Source organism: Pseudochaenichthys georgianus, chromosome 17, assembly GCF_902827115.2.
Source record: "Pseudochaenichthys georgianus chromosome 17, fPseGeo1.2, whole genome shotgun sequence".
Classification (NCBI taxonomy): Eukaryota; Metazoa; Chordata; class Actinopteri; order Perciformes; family Channichthyidae; genus Pseudochaenichthys; species Pseudochaenichthys georgianus.
Genome location: NC_047519.1, coordinates 28,177,486 through 28,194,655, shown reverse-complemented (window position 1 = coordinate 28,194,655; position 17,170 = coordinate 28,177,486). Strand labels below are relative to the sequence as shown.

Below are 17,170 nucleotides of genomic sequence, written 5' to 3'. Positions count from 1 at the left end.
CCAGCTGAGATGTCACGCTTACGGCTCCAGCCGGCACTGCGCATGCGCGTGACGGTGGTGCCCTTAAAGCCCCAGCCGGCATTGCGCGTGCGCGTGGCGGTGGTGCCTTCACAGACCCGTCAATAATCCGCCTTTTGAGAGATGCCGTAGCTGCTCTCAAAAGAGGAAGAATTGGCGGGCCGTTTATTGGTTTTATTGATTTTCTTTTCATTTTTTTGAGCTGCGCCCTTGGCCTGAAGCGGCAAATGTTTTATGACAGAGGAATCACTCAGCATGATTGCCCCTTACGCTGACGTCAAGATCACCAGCCAATCAGGATTGGCGTAATGAGATTGATGCTTCTGTTTGCTCCGCGATGAGGCGCATCCCATAGTGAGACATCAAACGGAGTGTTATGAATGAGAACTGATATGTCTGACCATGTAAACATAAGTGTTATTTTAACCAACGAAAATATTACTCAAACTGACACTTTAAAAATCCTCTTCCTACCCTTAATGTTGAGACTGGCTGTGGTCTTCAGGTCTCCACACACACAGCTGTAGTCTCCACTGTCCTCTGGCAGCACTTTGGTGATGAGGAGCTCGTTCACAGAGGCCTCCTGCTTCATCTGGTACTTTTCTCCAGACTTCAGGACCTTTGTTCCCTTCTTCCACTCAACAGGGGACTCCAGGTTTGGAGAGCTCACAACGCAGAGTAACACTAGCCCCCTCCTCAGCCTCCTGGCTCTCCAGCTTCTGTTTGAAGGTCACTGGTTGGGCTGAGCATCAATTAGTTGGTTAGCAGTCAGTGGCATAACAACAAATATAACAATATAAAACAAACACAGAACAAAGAACACAAAGACGGACAAGTTGCAACGCACAATGACATTCAGACTCAAAAACGTACGTAACCCCAGTTCTCAGAGTAACATGAAGTGAGATGTCTCACTATGGGATGTGCTTCATCGCGGAGCAAACAGAAGCATTAATCTCATTACGCCAATCCTGATTGGCTGGTGATCTTGACGTCAGGGGAAATCACCCCCTATAAGTAGCTTGCGCCACAACCCATGCGCCCCCCCCCGCCTGAGACAATCTGTCCCTGCGTGGTGGGAGCTGCCATGGCTGCCCGCACAACAGCTGATATATCTCCGCCAGCCCGTACGTTGCGGGCTAGGGCGGAAACATCAGAGTAAGTGTGTGGCGTTGCTCCTTCAGTCTGGCCAGAGTTGGGGGTAACAGAGCCAGGGGGGGAAACGTGTACAGAGGACCCGGAGGTCAATCGTGTACGAGTGCGTCCCCGCCTAACAGTGCGTTTAAATCGTGCATTAAAGAGAACAGCTGTCATTGAGCATTTTGTCTTTATGCGAACAGATTTAACGCGGCTCCGCTGTAACGCACCCACAGAGGACTCACGATCCTTGGATGTGGAGTCCAGTCTGCATAGAGTGGTGCACCTCTGGACAGTGGTTCTGTCCCGAGGTGCATAACTCCCGGTACCTGTGTCGCTCTCAGAGAGAGGAGACGTCTGCCGCTCCAAGGGATCAGTTTGTGTGCCAGTGTGTGTGACTGGAGACAACGCAATCTCCCCTGGCGGTTCATACACGATATCGTGTTGTCTGTCCTCACGGGGACATGAAGTCCTCTGAGAGAAGGCAGGAAGCGTTTTAGGGTGGGGAACACCGCTAAAAGCTCCGGGTAGTTTACGTGTGCCCGCTGGAGGTCTCTGCTCTAGAGACCTCTCACCGGGCGACCTTCTTAAATACCCTATCAGCCTGTCTGACATGCGTCCGTGGTGACCACCTTCCGTGAAAGGACAGCACCCGTAGGCGCGTCCCGCACTAGAAAAGTCGGGTGTAGTGCCACTACGCATTACATAGTAACCAATACTCTCCGCACGCAGTGGCGCGTGGGGTTTAGCTTTATTATGAGACCCATGTTGAGCGGGTGCTTTACGAGGACATTTGTCTGCGTAATCTGATTCTGCTCGGCGGGCATTATAGATAAAACCCTTCTTTCTAGGAGAGAGAGGGCCTCTCTCTCCAGAATATGGGTTGACTCTCTCTGGGCTTGTGAAAACAGATAAAGTATAACTGTTTTGAGAAGCCCAGGCAGATGTCGTGAGTATCTCCTGCTGTATGCTCCTTACGGAGCGTCCACACTACAGCTTCAAAAAAAGCTTGGAGCTGGGCGTGTCTGGAGCTTGGGGATTTTATTCAAGCAACACGACCAACAACCAATCACATGAATCTCCCGCCCCCGACATACAAAGCAAAAAACCCCGGGGATTTTATGGGAGCAATATAAACTCCCCAAACAGGTGAAAACCTACCAGTTTCACCCACTGTCTCTGCCACCTCCCTCTATGCCTGGTTCCTCCGGTTTGTATCCCGGTAGGTGAAGAGGATCTGGTCATACAAAACCGGGTGATTTGCTACGGCGATAGTTAGTTTCTCCTCCAACTTTTTTTGAAATATAGAAATGAACGGCGGGATATCTCTCCCAGCTTAGACGCGGTTTGATTGGCTACGGCTTGAGCTGTCAGATTTTCCGAAACGGGATTTGATTGGCTGGCGCTGGCTACTCCGGCGTCTCCGGCGGAGACGGACCGCTCTGCTACCCACAATTCAGTTCGGCGAAAAAGCGAGGCAACGTGACCCCATTCAAAGTGAATGGGCAGATTGGAGTTGTCGACGCTTCCGACGCTGTCGACGCTGTAGTGTGGACGGGCCGTTAGAGCCAGCTGAGATGTCACGCTTACGGCTCCAGCCGGCACTGCGCATGCGCGTGACGGTGGTGCCCTTAAAGCCCCAGCCGGCACTGCGCGTGCGCGTGGCGGTGGTGCCTTCACAGACCCGTCAATAATCCGCCTTTTGAGAGATGCCGTAGCTGCTCTCAAAAGAGGAAGAATTGGCGGACCGTTTATTGGTTTTATTGATTTTCTTTTCATTTTTTTGAGCTGCGCCCTTGGCCTGAAGCGGCAAATGTTTTATGACAGAGGAATCACTCAGCATGATTGCCCCTTACGCTGACGTCAAGATCACCAGCCAATCAGGATTGGCGTAATGAGATTGATGCTTCTGTTTGCTCCGCGATGAGGCGCATCCCATAGTGAGACATCAAACGGAGTGTTATGAATGAGAACTGATATGTCTGACCATGTAAACATAAGTGTTATTTTAACCAACGAAAATATTACTCAAACTGACACTTTAAAAATCCTCTTCCTACCCTTAATGTTGAGACTGGCTGTGGTCTTCAGGTCTCCACACACACAGCTGTAGTCTCCACTGTCCTCTGGCAGCACTTTGGTGATGAGGAGCTCGTTCACAGAGGCCTCCTGCTTCATCTGGTACTTTTCTCCAGACTTCAGGACCTTTGTTCCCTTCTTCCACTCAACGGGGACTCCAGGTTTGGAGAGCTCACAACGCAGAGTAACACTAGCCCCCTCCTCAGCCTCCTGGCTCTCCAGCTTCTGTTTGAAGGTCACTGGTTGGGCTGAGCATCAATTAGTTGGTTAGCAGTCAGTGGCATAACAACAAATATAACAATATAAAACAAACACAGAACAAAGAACACAAAGACGGACAAGTTGCAACGCACAATGACATTCAGACTCAAAAACGTACGTAACCCCAGTTCTCAGAGTAACATGAAGTGAGATGTCTCACTATGGGATGCGCCTCATCGCGGAGCAAACAGAAGCATTAATCTCATTACGCCAATCCTGATTGGCTGGTGATCTTGACGTCAGGGGAAATCACCCCCTATAAGTAGCTTGCGCCACAACCCATGCGCCCCCCCCGCCTGAGACAATCTGTCCCTGCGTGGTGGGAGCTGCCATGGCTGCCCGCACAACAGCTGATATATCTCCGCCAGCCCGTACGTTGCGGGCTAGGGCGGAAACATCAGAGTAAGTGTGTGGCGTTGCTCCTTCAGTCTGGCCAGAGTTGGGGGTAACAGAGCCAGGGGGGGAAACGCGTACAGAGGACCCGGAGGTCAATCGTGTACGAGTGCGTCCCCGCCTAACAGTGCGTTTAAATCGTGCATTAAAGAGAACAGCTGTCATTGAGCATTTTGTCTTTATGCGAACAGATTTAACGCGGCTCCGCCGTAACGCACCCACAGAGGACTCACGATCCTTGGATGTGGAGTCCAGTCTGCATAGAGTGGTGCACCTCTGGACAGTGGTTCTGTCCCGAGGTGCATAACTCCCGGTACCTGTGTCGCTCTCAGAGAGAGGAGACGTCTGCCGCTCCAAGGGATCAGTTTGTGTGCCAGTGTGTGTGACTGGAGACAACGCAATCTCCCCTGGCGGTTCATACACGATATCGTGTTGTCTGTCCTCACGGGGACATGAAGTCCTCTGAGAGAAGGCAGGAAGCGTTTTAGGGTGGGGAACACCGCTAAAAGCTCCGGGTAGTTTACGTGTGCCCGCTGGAGGTCTCTGCTCTAGAGACCTCTCACCGGGCGACCTTCTTAAATACCCTATCAGCCTGTCTGACATGCGTCCGTGGTGACCACCTTCCGTGAAAGGACAGCACCCGTAGGCGCGTCCCGCACTAGAAAAGTCGGGTGTAGTGCCACTACGCATTACATAGTAACCAATACTCTCCGCACGCAGTGGCGCGTGGGGTTTTAGCTTTATTATGAGACCCATGTTGAGCGGGTGCTTTACGAGGACATTTGTCTGCGTAATCTGATTCTGCTCGGCGGGCATTATAGATAAAACCCTTCTTTCTAGGAGAGAGAGGGACCTCTCTCTCCAGAATATGGGTTGACTCTCTCTGGGCTTGTGAAAACAGATAAAGTATAACTGTTTTGAGAAGCCCAGGCAGATGTCGTGAGTATCTCCTGCTGTATGCTCCTTACGGAGCGTCCACACTACAGCTTCAAAAAAAGCTTGGAGCTGGGCGTGTCTGGAGCTTGGGGATTTTATTCAAGCAACACGACCAACAACCAATCACATGAATCTCCCGCCCCCGACATACAAAGCAAAAAACCCCGGGGATTTTATGGGAGCAATATAAACTCCCCAAACAGGTGAAAACCTACCAGTTTCACCCACTGTCTCTGCCACCTCCCTCTATGCCTGGTTCCTCCGGTTTGTATCCCGGTAGGTGAAGAGGATCTGGTCATACAAAACCGGGTGATTTGCTACGGCGATAGTTAGTTTCTCCTCCAACTTTTTTTGAAATATAGAAATGAACGGCGGGATATCTCTCCCAGCTTAGACGCGGTTTGATTGGCTACGGCTTGAGCTGTCAGATTTTCCGAAACGGGATTTGATTGGCTGGCGCTGGCTACTCCGGCGTCTCCGGCGGAGACGGACCGCTCTGCTACCCACAATTCAGTTCGGCGAAAAAGCGAGGCAACGTGACCCTCAAGATCACCAGCCAATCAGGATTGGCGTAATGAGATTGATGCTTCTGTTTGCTCCGCGATGAGGCGCATCCCATAGTGAGACATCAAACGGAGTGTTATGAATGAGAACTGATATGTCTGACCATGTAAACATAAGTGTTATTTTAACCAACGAAAATATTACTCTAACTGACACTTTAAAAATCCTCTTCCTACCCTTAATGTTGAGACTGGCTGTGGTCTTCAGGTCTCCACACACACAGCTGTAGTCTCCACTGTCCTCTGGCAGCACTTTGGTGATGAGGAGCTCGTTCACAGAGGCCTCCTGCTTCATCTGGTACTTTTCTCCAGACTTCAGGACCTTTGTTCCCTTCTTCCACTCAACAGGGACTCCAGGTTTGGAGAGCTCACAACGCAGAGTAACACTAGCCCCCTCCTCAGCCTCCTGGCTCTCCAGCTTCTGTTTGAAGGTCACTGGTTGGGCTGAGCATCAATTAGTTGGTTAGCAGTCAGTGGCATAACATCAAATATAACAATATAAAACAAACACAGAACAAAGAACACAAAGACGGGCAAGTTGCAACGCACAATGACATTCAGACTCAAAAACTGATATGCCTGACCATGTAAACATAAGTGTTATTTTAACCAACGAAAATATTACTCAAACTGACACTTTAAAAATCCTCTTCCTACCCTTAATGTTGAGACTGGCTGTGGTCTTCAGGTCTCCACACACACAGCTGTAGTCTCCACTGTCCTCTGGCAGCACTTTGTTGATGAGGAGCTCGTTCACAGAGGCCTCCTGCTTCATCTGGTACTTTTCTCCAGACTTCAGGACCTTTGTTCCCTTCTTCCACTCAACGGGGACTCCAGGTTTGGAGAGCTCACAACGCAGAGTAACACTAGCCCCCTCCTCAGCCTCCTGGCTCTCCAGCTTCTGTTTGAAGGTCGGCGGCAGCGCTGTACAACCAATTTTTTATAACTTCCGGTGAAATAGTCGAACAAATATTTAAACAAAACACAAGCAAGGCCAAAGTGGATCTGCTTTGGTAAATATTTCATTTTTCTAAAAATCCATACCAGTGACTTTCACAGTTGCAGATGTCTTCTGGTCCCCGCAGAAGCAAGAGTACTCTCCACCATCTTCAACCTCCAAATTCTTAATCTGAAGTTCACAAGAAGTCTCCTCCATCTTCATCTCATACTTCTCTCCAGCTTTGAGAATTTCAGAGCCTTTCTTCCACTGAACGCCATCAGCATGCTTCGATAGTTTGCAGCAGATTTTCACCGACTCCCCTTCCTTTCTCCTCTGGTTGTTGAGCTTCTCTTTAAAATGGGCAGGCAGGGCTAGAATAAAATGAACAATGACTTGCTTGTATAAAACAGGAGGGTGAATTGTGTTGGGTTGAGTGATTGATGATGGAAAATGATTAGAGGTGAAAATGATGTTGGAATCATTCCACCAGTACGGATGATGCTCCTTTCCCAAAAACAATCTCATTGCATTTTTAAATACACAAAAAATGCCAAACACGGGAAACATTCCTCTATGCAGTTTGTAGCCCTTGCATAACAAGACAATGCATTTGGTTTCAGGTCGATTTGAAACATTTGCACATGCTGGTGGATGTCGTTCACAATTTGTGGATGTACAAACAGTCTGTCAATCATATAAACACCAAGTCAAAGGAAACAACATAATGCAAACATGAAAGCACAGCATCTTTTAATCAATTCCATCACAATGCAAAATACCGATCAGTAGAACTGACAAAGCAAAGACATGTAGAAGATTTCCTTTCAAAACTATTTTCACCCTTCCTTGGTTTTTTCTCTATAACCAATTGGCATTTTAAACATCAGAGCAAGGCCATACTGTGAGTAACGTCAACATTGCATTTATCTCTTTGGCCAAAAAAAACAGTCAATAAAATTCTCAAGGCAGATAACACATCATTCATACAAATAACCATCTCTGCAAGACAACAACTTACCTGAAACGTGTGTACAGACAAACATAGGTACTTACCATTGACTGTCACCTTTGCCATGATCTTCGCCGTGCCCACGTCACACGTGTAGATATCGGTGTCTTTCTCCTCCAGTGTTGATGGTCAGAGTTAGGACCCCTCCTTTCTGGGACATCTCATATCGACCTCCAGCCTTGAGCTCTGTGTGACCTTTAAGCCATACCACAGTGGATGGGGTTTGTGCAGTCTCACATTGCAAGGTCATGTTGCTCTTCTCCTCAGCTTGGCTGTCCTTCAGCTCTTTAGTGAATTTATGAATTTGCTCTGTACAAAAAGAAAGTGCTTATTTTGAATGTCGAGCACAGTAGAAATGTGAAGGATTAATCTGTTGTTTCAGAAAAAAAGATTATCTCAGATCTACACTTGTATTAAGGCAAGGGTATTCTTGTTATCTTTCTTATGGTTTTCCATAGGTAAGTTTAATAATTTAGGTCCATAACTTACTTTAATTAATTGTTTGTACCTGTGTAATGTTACTTTAAGAGAGTACTGTACTGCAGTTAAGGTGTTAAGTTTGATATTGAGTGGAAGCTAGAATGTTGAGTCACACAGTTTTCCTACGATGTCCTGCCATTAGTTGTTTTTATCATCCAGCAAAATAAACTCTGTATTTTACATGCTTGTGGCACATATACAATGAAACTTGTTCCATTGCCGCAATTACAGTTATACTATATTTTGTAATTTAAATGCATTAGCCTCTGTGTGTCTTAGTGTTGTCTCTTAAATGCTCTAACATTGTCAAAGATTACGAGTCTTACCCTTGATTTCCAGCTTGGCTTTAGTGGTTGCACCTCCAACAACTTCACAACTGTACTCTCCGGAGTCTTGAGCTGAGACGTTATGGATCGTCAGCTTCATGACCTTTTCCTCTTGGCTGATGTCATACTTCTGGCTCTTTTTGATGGCTTTGCCTTCCATGGACCAGTTTACAGTGAAACTAGCTTTTGCTACCTCACAGGTAAATACAGCATCTTCTCCTTGGACAGCACTAACACTCTGTAGTCCTTTAGACACGGATGAAGCCTTGCCTGCAAAATTGGATGTTTAATTTCCTTACTTAATACCTTTGTTCATTTGTCTAGGCCTCTTAAATATGTAGCTTACCTTCAACTTTTAATGTTGTTTTGGAGTTAAGGTCTTTAATGTTCAAGATCACCTCTCCAGCGTCAGCAGGAGTCACATCCTTGATGGTCAGCATGTACTTGCGTCCTTTACTGGTGACCTTGAAGCGACCACCATCTGTGATAGTGTTTCCATTAAGAGTCCAGGAACACTCGTCTGTGCTCTCACGAGATAAGATGCACTCAAAGTTACATGTGTCTCCCTCATTCACCCCAGCCGACTTCAGCCATTTGGTAATTCCAATGGCAATCTCTACATTTGGGGAAAAGAGCATAAGCGTGAAGAAAACAAACTACACTATATGAATGAAACTGTAAAACATCTCAATAACAGTACCAACCTCTTACAGTGACCTTTGCTTTAGAAACCTCAGTTCCTAGATCACAACTGTACTCTCCAGCATCTTCTTTGGTGACGTCCTTGATGATCAGCCCCAAAGACTTGCCTGTGTGAAGGAGCTCATACTTTGATCCAGCCTTTAGGACTTTAACTTCTTTTCTCCATACAGGAGAAACCCTGGGCTTGGACGCCTCACACGCCAGAGTTATCATTCCCTTTTCCTCTCCAATGACATCATCCAGAGACTTGAAGAACACTGCACGCTTCTCTGGAGGGACAATTGAGAATATAAATAATGAGTGACATGTACAATGTTCTGACACCATAATCAGAATTGATTCTCAAAGCAGATGCCGATACAATCTCAAGGTATGGTTTGATTTTGATTCCCCTCTTTAACCGGATATTTATACAGTAGTTCATTGCCAGCGAGTTCTTACCTTTAACCTTAAGTGTCACTGACTCCTTCACCTTGCGGACCTGAAAGCTGATAGTCCCCCCGTCCTGAAGTGCCAAGTTCTTCAGTGTGAGCTTGTGGACCTTGCCATCATGAGCGATGGTGTTGACTTCATTGGTGAAGAGCACCTTGTCATTCAGAAGCCACTGTACCTCTTCATCAGCATAGTTGATCTCACATGTGAACACAGCATCGTTGTCTTCATCAACCTCTGTGTCTGCCAAGTGCTTGCTGATCTTCATTTCACGCACTGGACAGAGGGAAAGTAACAGTTTAAGTTGAGGACAATTACAAAACAGTTTAATTGAAAGATACAAAAAAATGGCACAATTGCTGTCTTCTGTGTGTTATTCAAAGGTCAATACTACAATACCTTCAACAGTCAGGGTCCCTTTGGCCTCAGCAGGTCCGGACTGACAGCGGTACTCTCCACTGTCTTCCTCAGTCAACCTTTGAATAGTTAGTTGAGCCCTTGTAGCATCTTGCTTCATGTTGTACTTGTCTGAAGCGGTCAAAGGCACCTGGCCTTTGAACCAAGCTACCTCTTTGGGTGAGGCAGAGAATTTACAGGTGAGTATCGCTGAGCTTTTCTCTTTCCCCTTGACATCTTTGATGGGCTCTGCAATCTCAAGTGGACGCTCTAAATGTGAGGAACAATATGTGATTAGACTCAATTCAATTACACTGGATATTTACTAAAAACAGAGTACACAAGTTAGTGTGGCCTACTGCTGTATAAAAGTCATTCTACAAATTTACCTTTGACTGTGAGCTGGGCTAAAGATTTGCTCTTGCCAGCTGTAAACTGCACAGGTCCTGTCATCGATGCTTTGGTTTTTTTGAAAGTGAGACTGTGCATTGTGCCCTCTTTTTCCATTTCTACATCGGCGCTCTCCTTCACAGCAACTGCATTCAGAGTCCATATGGGAGGTTTCACCAGTTCCATACTGATTTCTACTTCGAAAACAGCTGCAAAGGGTTCTGTCACTTCTACTGATGTCAGCTCCCGCACAATGCTGATGGACTGCTCTGTAGGGTCGTCAGGAAAAGAGAATGGTTCAGAAGTCCTTACATAAAGGTAATTATGATTTAATTCAAAGGACTACACACAAATGGTTTAGTCTTTTTGAGACCCAAATTCAAAAGTATACCTAGGCCTATATATTACATTACAGGCAAATGTTGCACAAATGGTCAGAAATCAATTAATAGTATAAGATATTGTGTGTGTGTACTACTACTGCTCCTTGCAGGAAATAATGATACCTTGAGATAAGTTAATCATGAAATGTGCACATTTGTTTTATACTTAAATCCACGTCACCTCCTGTATTTATACATACATAAAATACTTATTCATAGCCAGACAGAAGGACGGACGGACAGACAGACAGACAGACAGACAGACAGACAGACAGACAGACAGACAGACAGACAGACAGACAGACAGACAGACAGACAGACAGACCTATAGATGGACACCTCATTGATTAGGACTCTGATGGCTTATATACATACTTTGAGTATGTGCATGTGTATACCCAGTATACAGAAATATAGAATCTTATATATATAAATGCCCTACACTTGATGAACCTGACAGCTGTCAATCAACCTTGTTACCTTCCACAAGTAGTTTACAGGATGTCTTTTCATCAGTGGCGTCACAGGTGTAGGTGTCTTCGTCCCCGGATGCCACATCGTTGATGGTGAGTTTTCGGTACACATCTTCACATTTGATATCGTACTTCTTGCCGTGCTTGATCTCCGTCTTGTTCTTGAACCACTTCACCTTTGCGCTGGCACGTGACACTTGGCATTCAAGATGTCCACGATGCTTATACATCGCTATCTTATCCCTGAGTTTCTTCACAAACTTGACAGGCAGCTCTATAGTAACAATAACACTGAATCAATTCAAACTATCATTATCATGAATGCTACAAGGGAAGATGAAAGGCTATTGATTCCAAAGCTTTGCCAAAGCCCTGGCTTAGGTGCACGTAAGGAAAGCCACTCTTCATAATTGAATTGTGTTATAGCCAAAGCAAATGGGGCTAAGTAATGGAGCATTAATGCTTTTGATGCCCCATTACTTTTTTTGCAAAAGCTAAAGCAGATAGCAATAATTGTAATGGCACTACTGCAAGTGGGAATTAACGTGTGACAGCCATTCTTGTTTATATATCAGTTGCTGATTGATTGCAAACAGAGAGACACTGACATATAAAATAAGAAACATGTGCGTGTTGAGCACCTGAGAGCAAATAATGGTCTTAATATTATCTTTCTTAGATTTTGCCTCACATTTCCAAAACCTAAAATCAACCAAGACAGAAAGCCATGACTAAACCTAATGAAAATAATCCTATCCTAGATTTGTGTTTCCTTTTGCCATCAGGCCTCAATGAGGCATAACAATGCAAATGCAAATTGAAACTGGATTTTCTATCTCATCAATATTGTCAGATTGATGCATTCCATTAACGCTTATCATAAGACAACATTTCATCTGTCTTTCGTGCGACAATTTTCATTGGCACACTAAACCAGTTGAAATGTTGAGGTGAATTTAGCAAAAAATGTATGCAGACTTTTGATTATCCTAATCATTTGTTAACAGTAAAATAGGGTCACAAATGTGCAGATGTATTACATTTTTTGCAACAATTTTTGTCATAAATAGAAAAATCCATTTGCAACCTCATCTGAACATTGCAACATAAGGGTTAGCAAATTCATGCAGCAACATATTTGTTTTCAGCACATGACACGGACTGGTTTACCTTTCACTTTCAGTTTTGCTGCTGAAGAGGCCTTGTCAGCTGTGAATTTAATCTCACCCATATCTTCAATGGTGACAGACTTAAACAGAAGTACATAGGTTTTGCCTGGAATAAGAAATAAGACAACGTGTAGATAATCATTATTCAGGTAAATCATATGCATGAAAATACAGGTGTATACATAGCTGTACAACTTTTTTGAGACTTTACCCTCTTGTCTCATCTTGATGTTGTCCCCGACTTTGAGTTTGGTACTTCCTTTGTACCACTGGCATTCGACTTCATCATGTGATACTTCACAGACAAACGCAGCGTTCTCCTTCTCCATCACTTCCACATCCTCCAGCTTCTTAACAATCTTAACTTCTCGGGCTGCAGGGAAAACATTATTAAGAGGTTTCTATACCCAATAAGGCAACATGACTTATTTGTGTGCTTCAATACATGACTGATAATTACCATTAACAGTGAGTTTAGCTGAGGTGTTATCATCAGTAGTGCGACAGATGTAAGTGCCTGCATCTTCAGGGGTGCATTTGATGATGACCAAACTGCGCTTTCGGCCCAAGGAATGGATGCCAAAGTTCTTCCCTGGTTTCAGTTCAACATCATCCTGCAGATTAATGATTTTTCAAAATGTTACATTCTGTATGTACATGACACTTTTCAAATCTCATTATTTCCCAAAGCAGACAGTAAATTAAATAATAACTTCTCACCTTGAACCATTTAACATCTGCATTGGTTTTGGACACTTCACATTCAAAAGTAACCTTTTCCTTATCAGCGACACTGATATCTACCATGGGCTTGGCGATCATAGCAGGAAGTTCTGTCAAATCAAAAAATGGTATTAAAAACGTTGTGACACAATGACCCTTGTGGCAGTATGGGTGACATACAAAAATAACTTACCTGTGACAACCAGTTTGCCAGAGTTATGAACTCCTTCTGCTTGGAAGGCAATCACTCCTGCGTCCTCCCTCTTGAGATTGGACAACGTTAAGGAATGCTTCTTTCCAAAAGCTGTGATACGGCAGTTGGCCCCTGACTTTAACTTGGCCCCATCCCTGGTCCAGAAGCCCTCAACATCAGCCTGGCTGAGCTCTACCTCCAGAGTTACCGTCTCTGTCTCATGTGACTTGGTTTCTGTTAAGCCCTTAATTACCTGGATCTTTTTCACTGAAGGGAGGATGAGAAAAGGTTTGAGACTTAACATGCTCAAGGTTTCTTCGCTTTTAAATAAAGAATGATATCACTAAACACTGGAGAATGACATTGTCTTTCTATATGCATTTAAATACTGTATGTTGTGTATCAGTCTTACTCTCCACACTCAGCTTGGCCTGGGTTTTGTCATCCAGGGTTTCACAGGAGTAGATGCCCCGGTCAGCAAAAGCCACGCTCTTGAAGATCAGTGCCTGCTTGGCTCCGTTGACCCGAATCTCCATGTTTCCTGAAGGCTGCAGCACAACGCTGTTCTTCATCCACCTCACTTCATCCGACACCTTACTCAGCTCCAACTCCAGCTTCACTTCACTCTGCTCCTCCACTGTCAGGTTTTCTAGCATTTTCTTAAATGTCACAGGTTCATCTGAATGGGGCACACAGAATTGTCAAAGTTGATGAGGAAAAAATATTACTTAACATACTAAATACTTATATTGAGTGTTCTTACGCTCCACTTGTAGGTTGGCTTTGCAGCTTTTTCCCTCTGCATCCACGCTGATCTCTCCGCCATCTTTTTGTGTGACAGAGGTGATGGTGAGTGAGTGACTGCTGCCACCACGTCCAATCTTATATTTGGGCCCAGCAGTTACGGGTCTGCTGTTGTGGAACCATTTAACGTTGACGTCTGCTGGGTTGACAGCACACTTGAAAATTGCATCTTTTCCCTCCATGGCAGCCACGTTGTTCAGTTTAGTAGTCAGCCTCACCACTCTGGGTGCTGAAAGGAAAACATGACATCAAATGAAATACACTGATACAGAATAAACTACCTGAAAGTGTTGAAGGTAAACAATGAATTACCTTTTGAGGTAACTTTGGCGGAGGTCTTGTCATTTCTACATTCACAGCTGTATTCTCCTTCATCTTCTTTAGTCATGCCAGTCACGGTGAGGACCCGCTTAGCACCATCTGTCCTGATACAGTACCTGCCTCCAGGTTTAATCTCACAACCATCATGCTGCCAGACAACATCCCCTGAGGCTTGATTTAGCTCACACATCAGGCTCAGTGTGCCTTCCAAATCCACTGTAGCAGGTTTCAAAGGGACAACAAACTTCAAAGCCAAATCTGAAATGAAAACATGGAAGTTGGACATCAAAACAAAATCTGCCACCTGGAGATGTCTATATAGTTGTTCACATTTCCATGACTTGCCTTTAACTTGAACTTTGAACTCCAGTTGGTCATCAGCAGTTTGACAGGAGTATGTTCCACTGTCTTTGGATTCAGACGATTTCACTATCAGGGTACGAGAAAGGCCTTCTTTTTTCATTTCATACTTGCTGCCCTCCTTGAGCTCCACGCCATCTCTGCACCACTTCACACTACCACTCTCTGTCGTCAGCTCGGTGGTCAAAACAACTTTTTCACTTGCTTGAACAATACATGTGTCCTTCACAAGCTTTTTCTGGAACTTGACAGCTGCATCTAGAGAGATGTAAGAGCTTGTTTTCATTTGTTTGTTCTGAGGATCATGTATCAAAAACAAAACCAGTATTTGAAATGTATTTTACCTGTAACCTGCATCTTAAATACAAGCTTCTCTGTTCCAGCCTCACATGAGTACTCTCCCGCATCTTTTTTCTCCATCTTCTCTATCACCAGCTCACGAATCTTGCCCTTTGACTCCATGTGGACGGCTTTGCTGGAAGTCAGCAGCTTGCCATCCTTGTACCATTTCACCTCCGTCTTGGTATCGTCTACCTCACAGCTCAGAGTGGCTTTCTGGGAGAGAGTGGCTTTCACCTCTTGCTTAACAGACTGTTTGATAGAGAAACCAGCCGGGGCTTCTGCAGAGCAAAGGAAAAACAATTTTAACCCAAGATACACACAGCAAAGCATTTCAGATGCAATGAAAATACATCATGATAAAAGGCAGATAGACAAACAAGACCATTCAATTATTCCTCCTACCTGCAACCTGTATCTTAAAAGCAATCTTCTCAGTCCCAGCCTCACAGATGTACTCTCCAGCATCCTTCTTCTCCACACTGTCTATCACCAGCTGGCGACTTTTACCCTTTGTCTCTGTGTGTATTGTTGTGCTGGAAGTCAGCAGCTTGCCCTCCTTGTACCACTTCACCTCTGTCTTGGTATCAGCCACCTCACAGCTCAGAGTGGATTTCTGAGATAGAGTGGTTTTTACCTCCTTCTGGACAGACTCCTTGTTGGAGAAAGCTGACTGAGCTTCTGATGGAGGAGATATGAGAGGGGGAATATCAGATCCGAAAAGCATTGAATTATAAATATTCATATTTAGAAAATCCCCCGCTCTTACCTGCCACATGGATCTTAAATGCAATCTTCTCAGTCCCAGCCTCACAGATGTACTCTCCAGCATCCTTCTTCTCCACGCTGTCTATCACCAGCTGGCGACTCTTGGCTTTTGTCTCTGTATGGATTGTCTTGCTGGAAGTCAGCAGCTTGCCCTCCTTGTACCACTTCACCTCTGTCTTGGTATCAGCCACCTCACAGCTCAGAGTGGCTCTCTGGGAGAGAGTGGCTTTCACTTCGCTCTGGACGGACTCCTTGTTGGAAAATGCTAACTTCTGTTGGATTTCTGCAAAAGTGATAATGGAAAACGTCATGGCATTGTACATTTTCACGTTGAGGGAGTAATAAAGGATTTCTGATTGCCCACCATCATATAAATGCAATCTTATAAAATATAGCAAAACTTGATATAAGTTTGAACTTAATTTAAACAAATCACATGAAATAGTCCCTTTAATTCCTCATACCTGTCAATTGCACTCTAAATGCCAGTTGTTCAGATCCGACTTCACAGATGTACTCTCCCGCATCTTTTTTCTCCATCTTCTCGATCACCAGCTCACGAATCTTGCCCTTTGACTCCATGTGGACGGCTTTGCTGGAAGTCAGCAGCTTGCCATCCTTGTACCACTTCACCTCTGTCTTGGTATCAGCTACCTCACAGCTCAGAGTGGCTTTCTGGGAGAGAGTGGCTTTCACTTCCCTCTGGACAGACTCTTTGTTGACGAAGGAGGATTTAGCGTGGACTTCTGTAGAAGAACCTGAAAAGGAGTGTGGTGTCAGTACATTTACAAATACAAAAAAGGAGTTATCGCATCCTTTTGGATTAACTGAAAAATTATAACATAACCATATACAGTGTACTGAGCAATGAGCTTTATTAAAGCATGTCAGGTTGAGTGAGATTCAACATTGCATTTGCAGTCTTAAAGAAAAAGCGAATTGGTCCTCTACAAAGTTGCTGAAAAGAGGAGCGGACAGATATTGTTAACCAGACCAGCTCTGCGAGCAGGAAGTGACAATCAACGGAGCGATAAGACAACAGAGCTCCCTCAGTCAGCAAATGCTACGAGAAATCAAAGCCTGAGGTTAAATATGAATTCAAATATACACATATATCTTTCAAGGGCCATCTAATAACAGACTCAGGGGCCATTTTGCAATATAGATGTTAGAGCACAGCATTGCCAAACATCTCAAAATGAAAGAACCAATAATGCAGACTAAATAAGTTCCAACAATCACAAAACTGAATTCACTCTCCTTACCTTCCACATGCATTTTAAAGACCAGCTTCTCAGACCCAGCTTGACACATGTACTCTCCAGCATCCTTCTTCTCCACGTTGTCGATCACCAGCTGGCGACTCTTGCCTTTTGACTCTGCATGGATCGCCTGAGTGGTGCTTATGAGTTTGCCATCCTTGTACCACTTCACCTCGGACTTGGAATCAGATATCTCCCAGCTCAGGGTGGCCGCCTGGGAGAGACTAGCTTTCACCTCCTTCTGGACTGACTCTTTGTCAGAAAGGGCAGACTGGACCTGTGTGTCTGTGGAGGAGAACATGGATCATTACAT

General features: G+C 44.9%; 1 protein-coding gene across 1 annotated transcript in view; it reads right to left on the bottom strand.

Annotated features, from left to right (window-relative positions):
* Positions 1–17,170, bottom strand: part of LOC117462927 (obscurin-like) — an 83,287-nt gene that overhangs the window by 53,585 nt on the left and 12,532 nt on the right. The window contains 29 exon segments of the mRNA XM_034105296.2: positions 493–679; positions 681–760; positions 3,216–3,482; positions 5,565–5,831; positions 6,045–6,311; positions 6,432–6,698; positions 7,381–7,457; positions 7,459–7,645; positions 8,143–8,412; positions 8,489–8,758; positions 8,847–9,113; positions 9,286–9,552; positions 9,676–9,942; positions 10,062–10,331; positions 10,926–11,192; positions 12,089–12,193; positions 12,299–12,460; positions 12,548–12,701; positions 12,808–12,920; positions 13,004–13,270; positions 13,416–13,682; positions 13,767–14,036; positions 14,120–14,386; positions 14,474–14,746; positions 14,833–15,108; positions 15,233–15,508; positions 15,597–15,878; positions 16,060–16,353; positions 16,861–17,142. Of these exon segments, the coding sequence (XP_033961187.2) occupies positions 493–679; positions 681–760; positions 3,216–3,482; positions 5,565–5,831; positions 6,045–6,311; positions 6,432–6,698; positions 7,381–7,457; positions 7,459–7,645; positions 8,143–8,412; positions 8,489–8,758; positions 8,847–9,113; positions 9,286–9,552; positions 9,676–9,942; positions 10,062–10,331; positions 10,926–11,192; positions 12,089–12,193; positions 12,299–12,460; positions 12,548–12,701; positions 12,808–12,920; positions 13,004–13,270; positions 13,416–13,682; positions 13,767–14,036; positions 14,120–14,386; positions 14,474–14,746; positions 14,833–15,108; positions 15,233–15,508; positions 15,597–15,878; positions 16,060–16,353; positions 16,861–17,142 (6,765 nt within the window).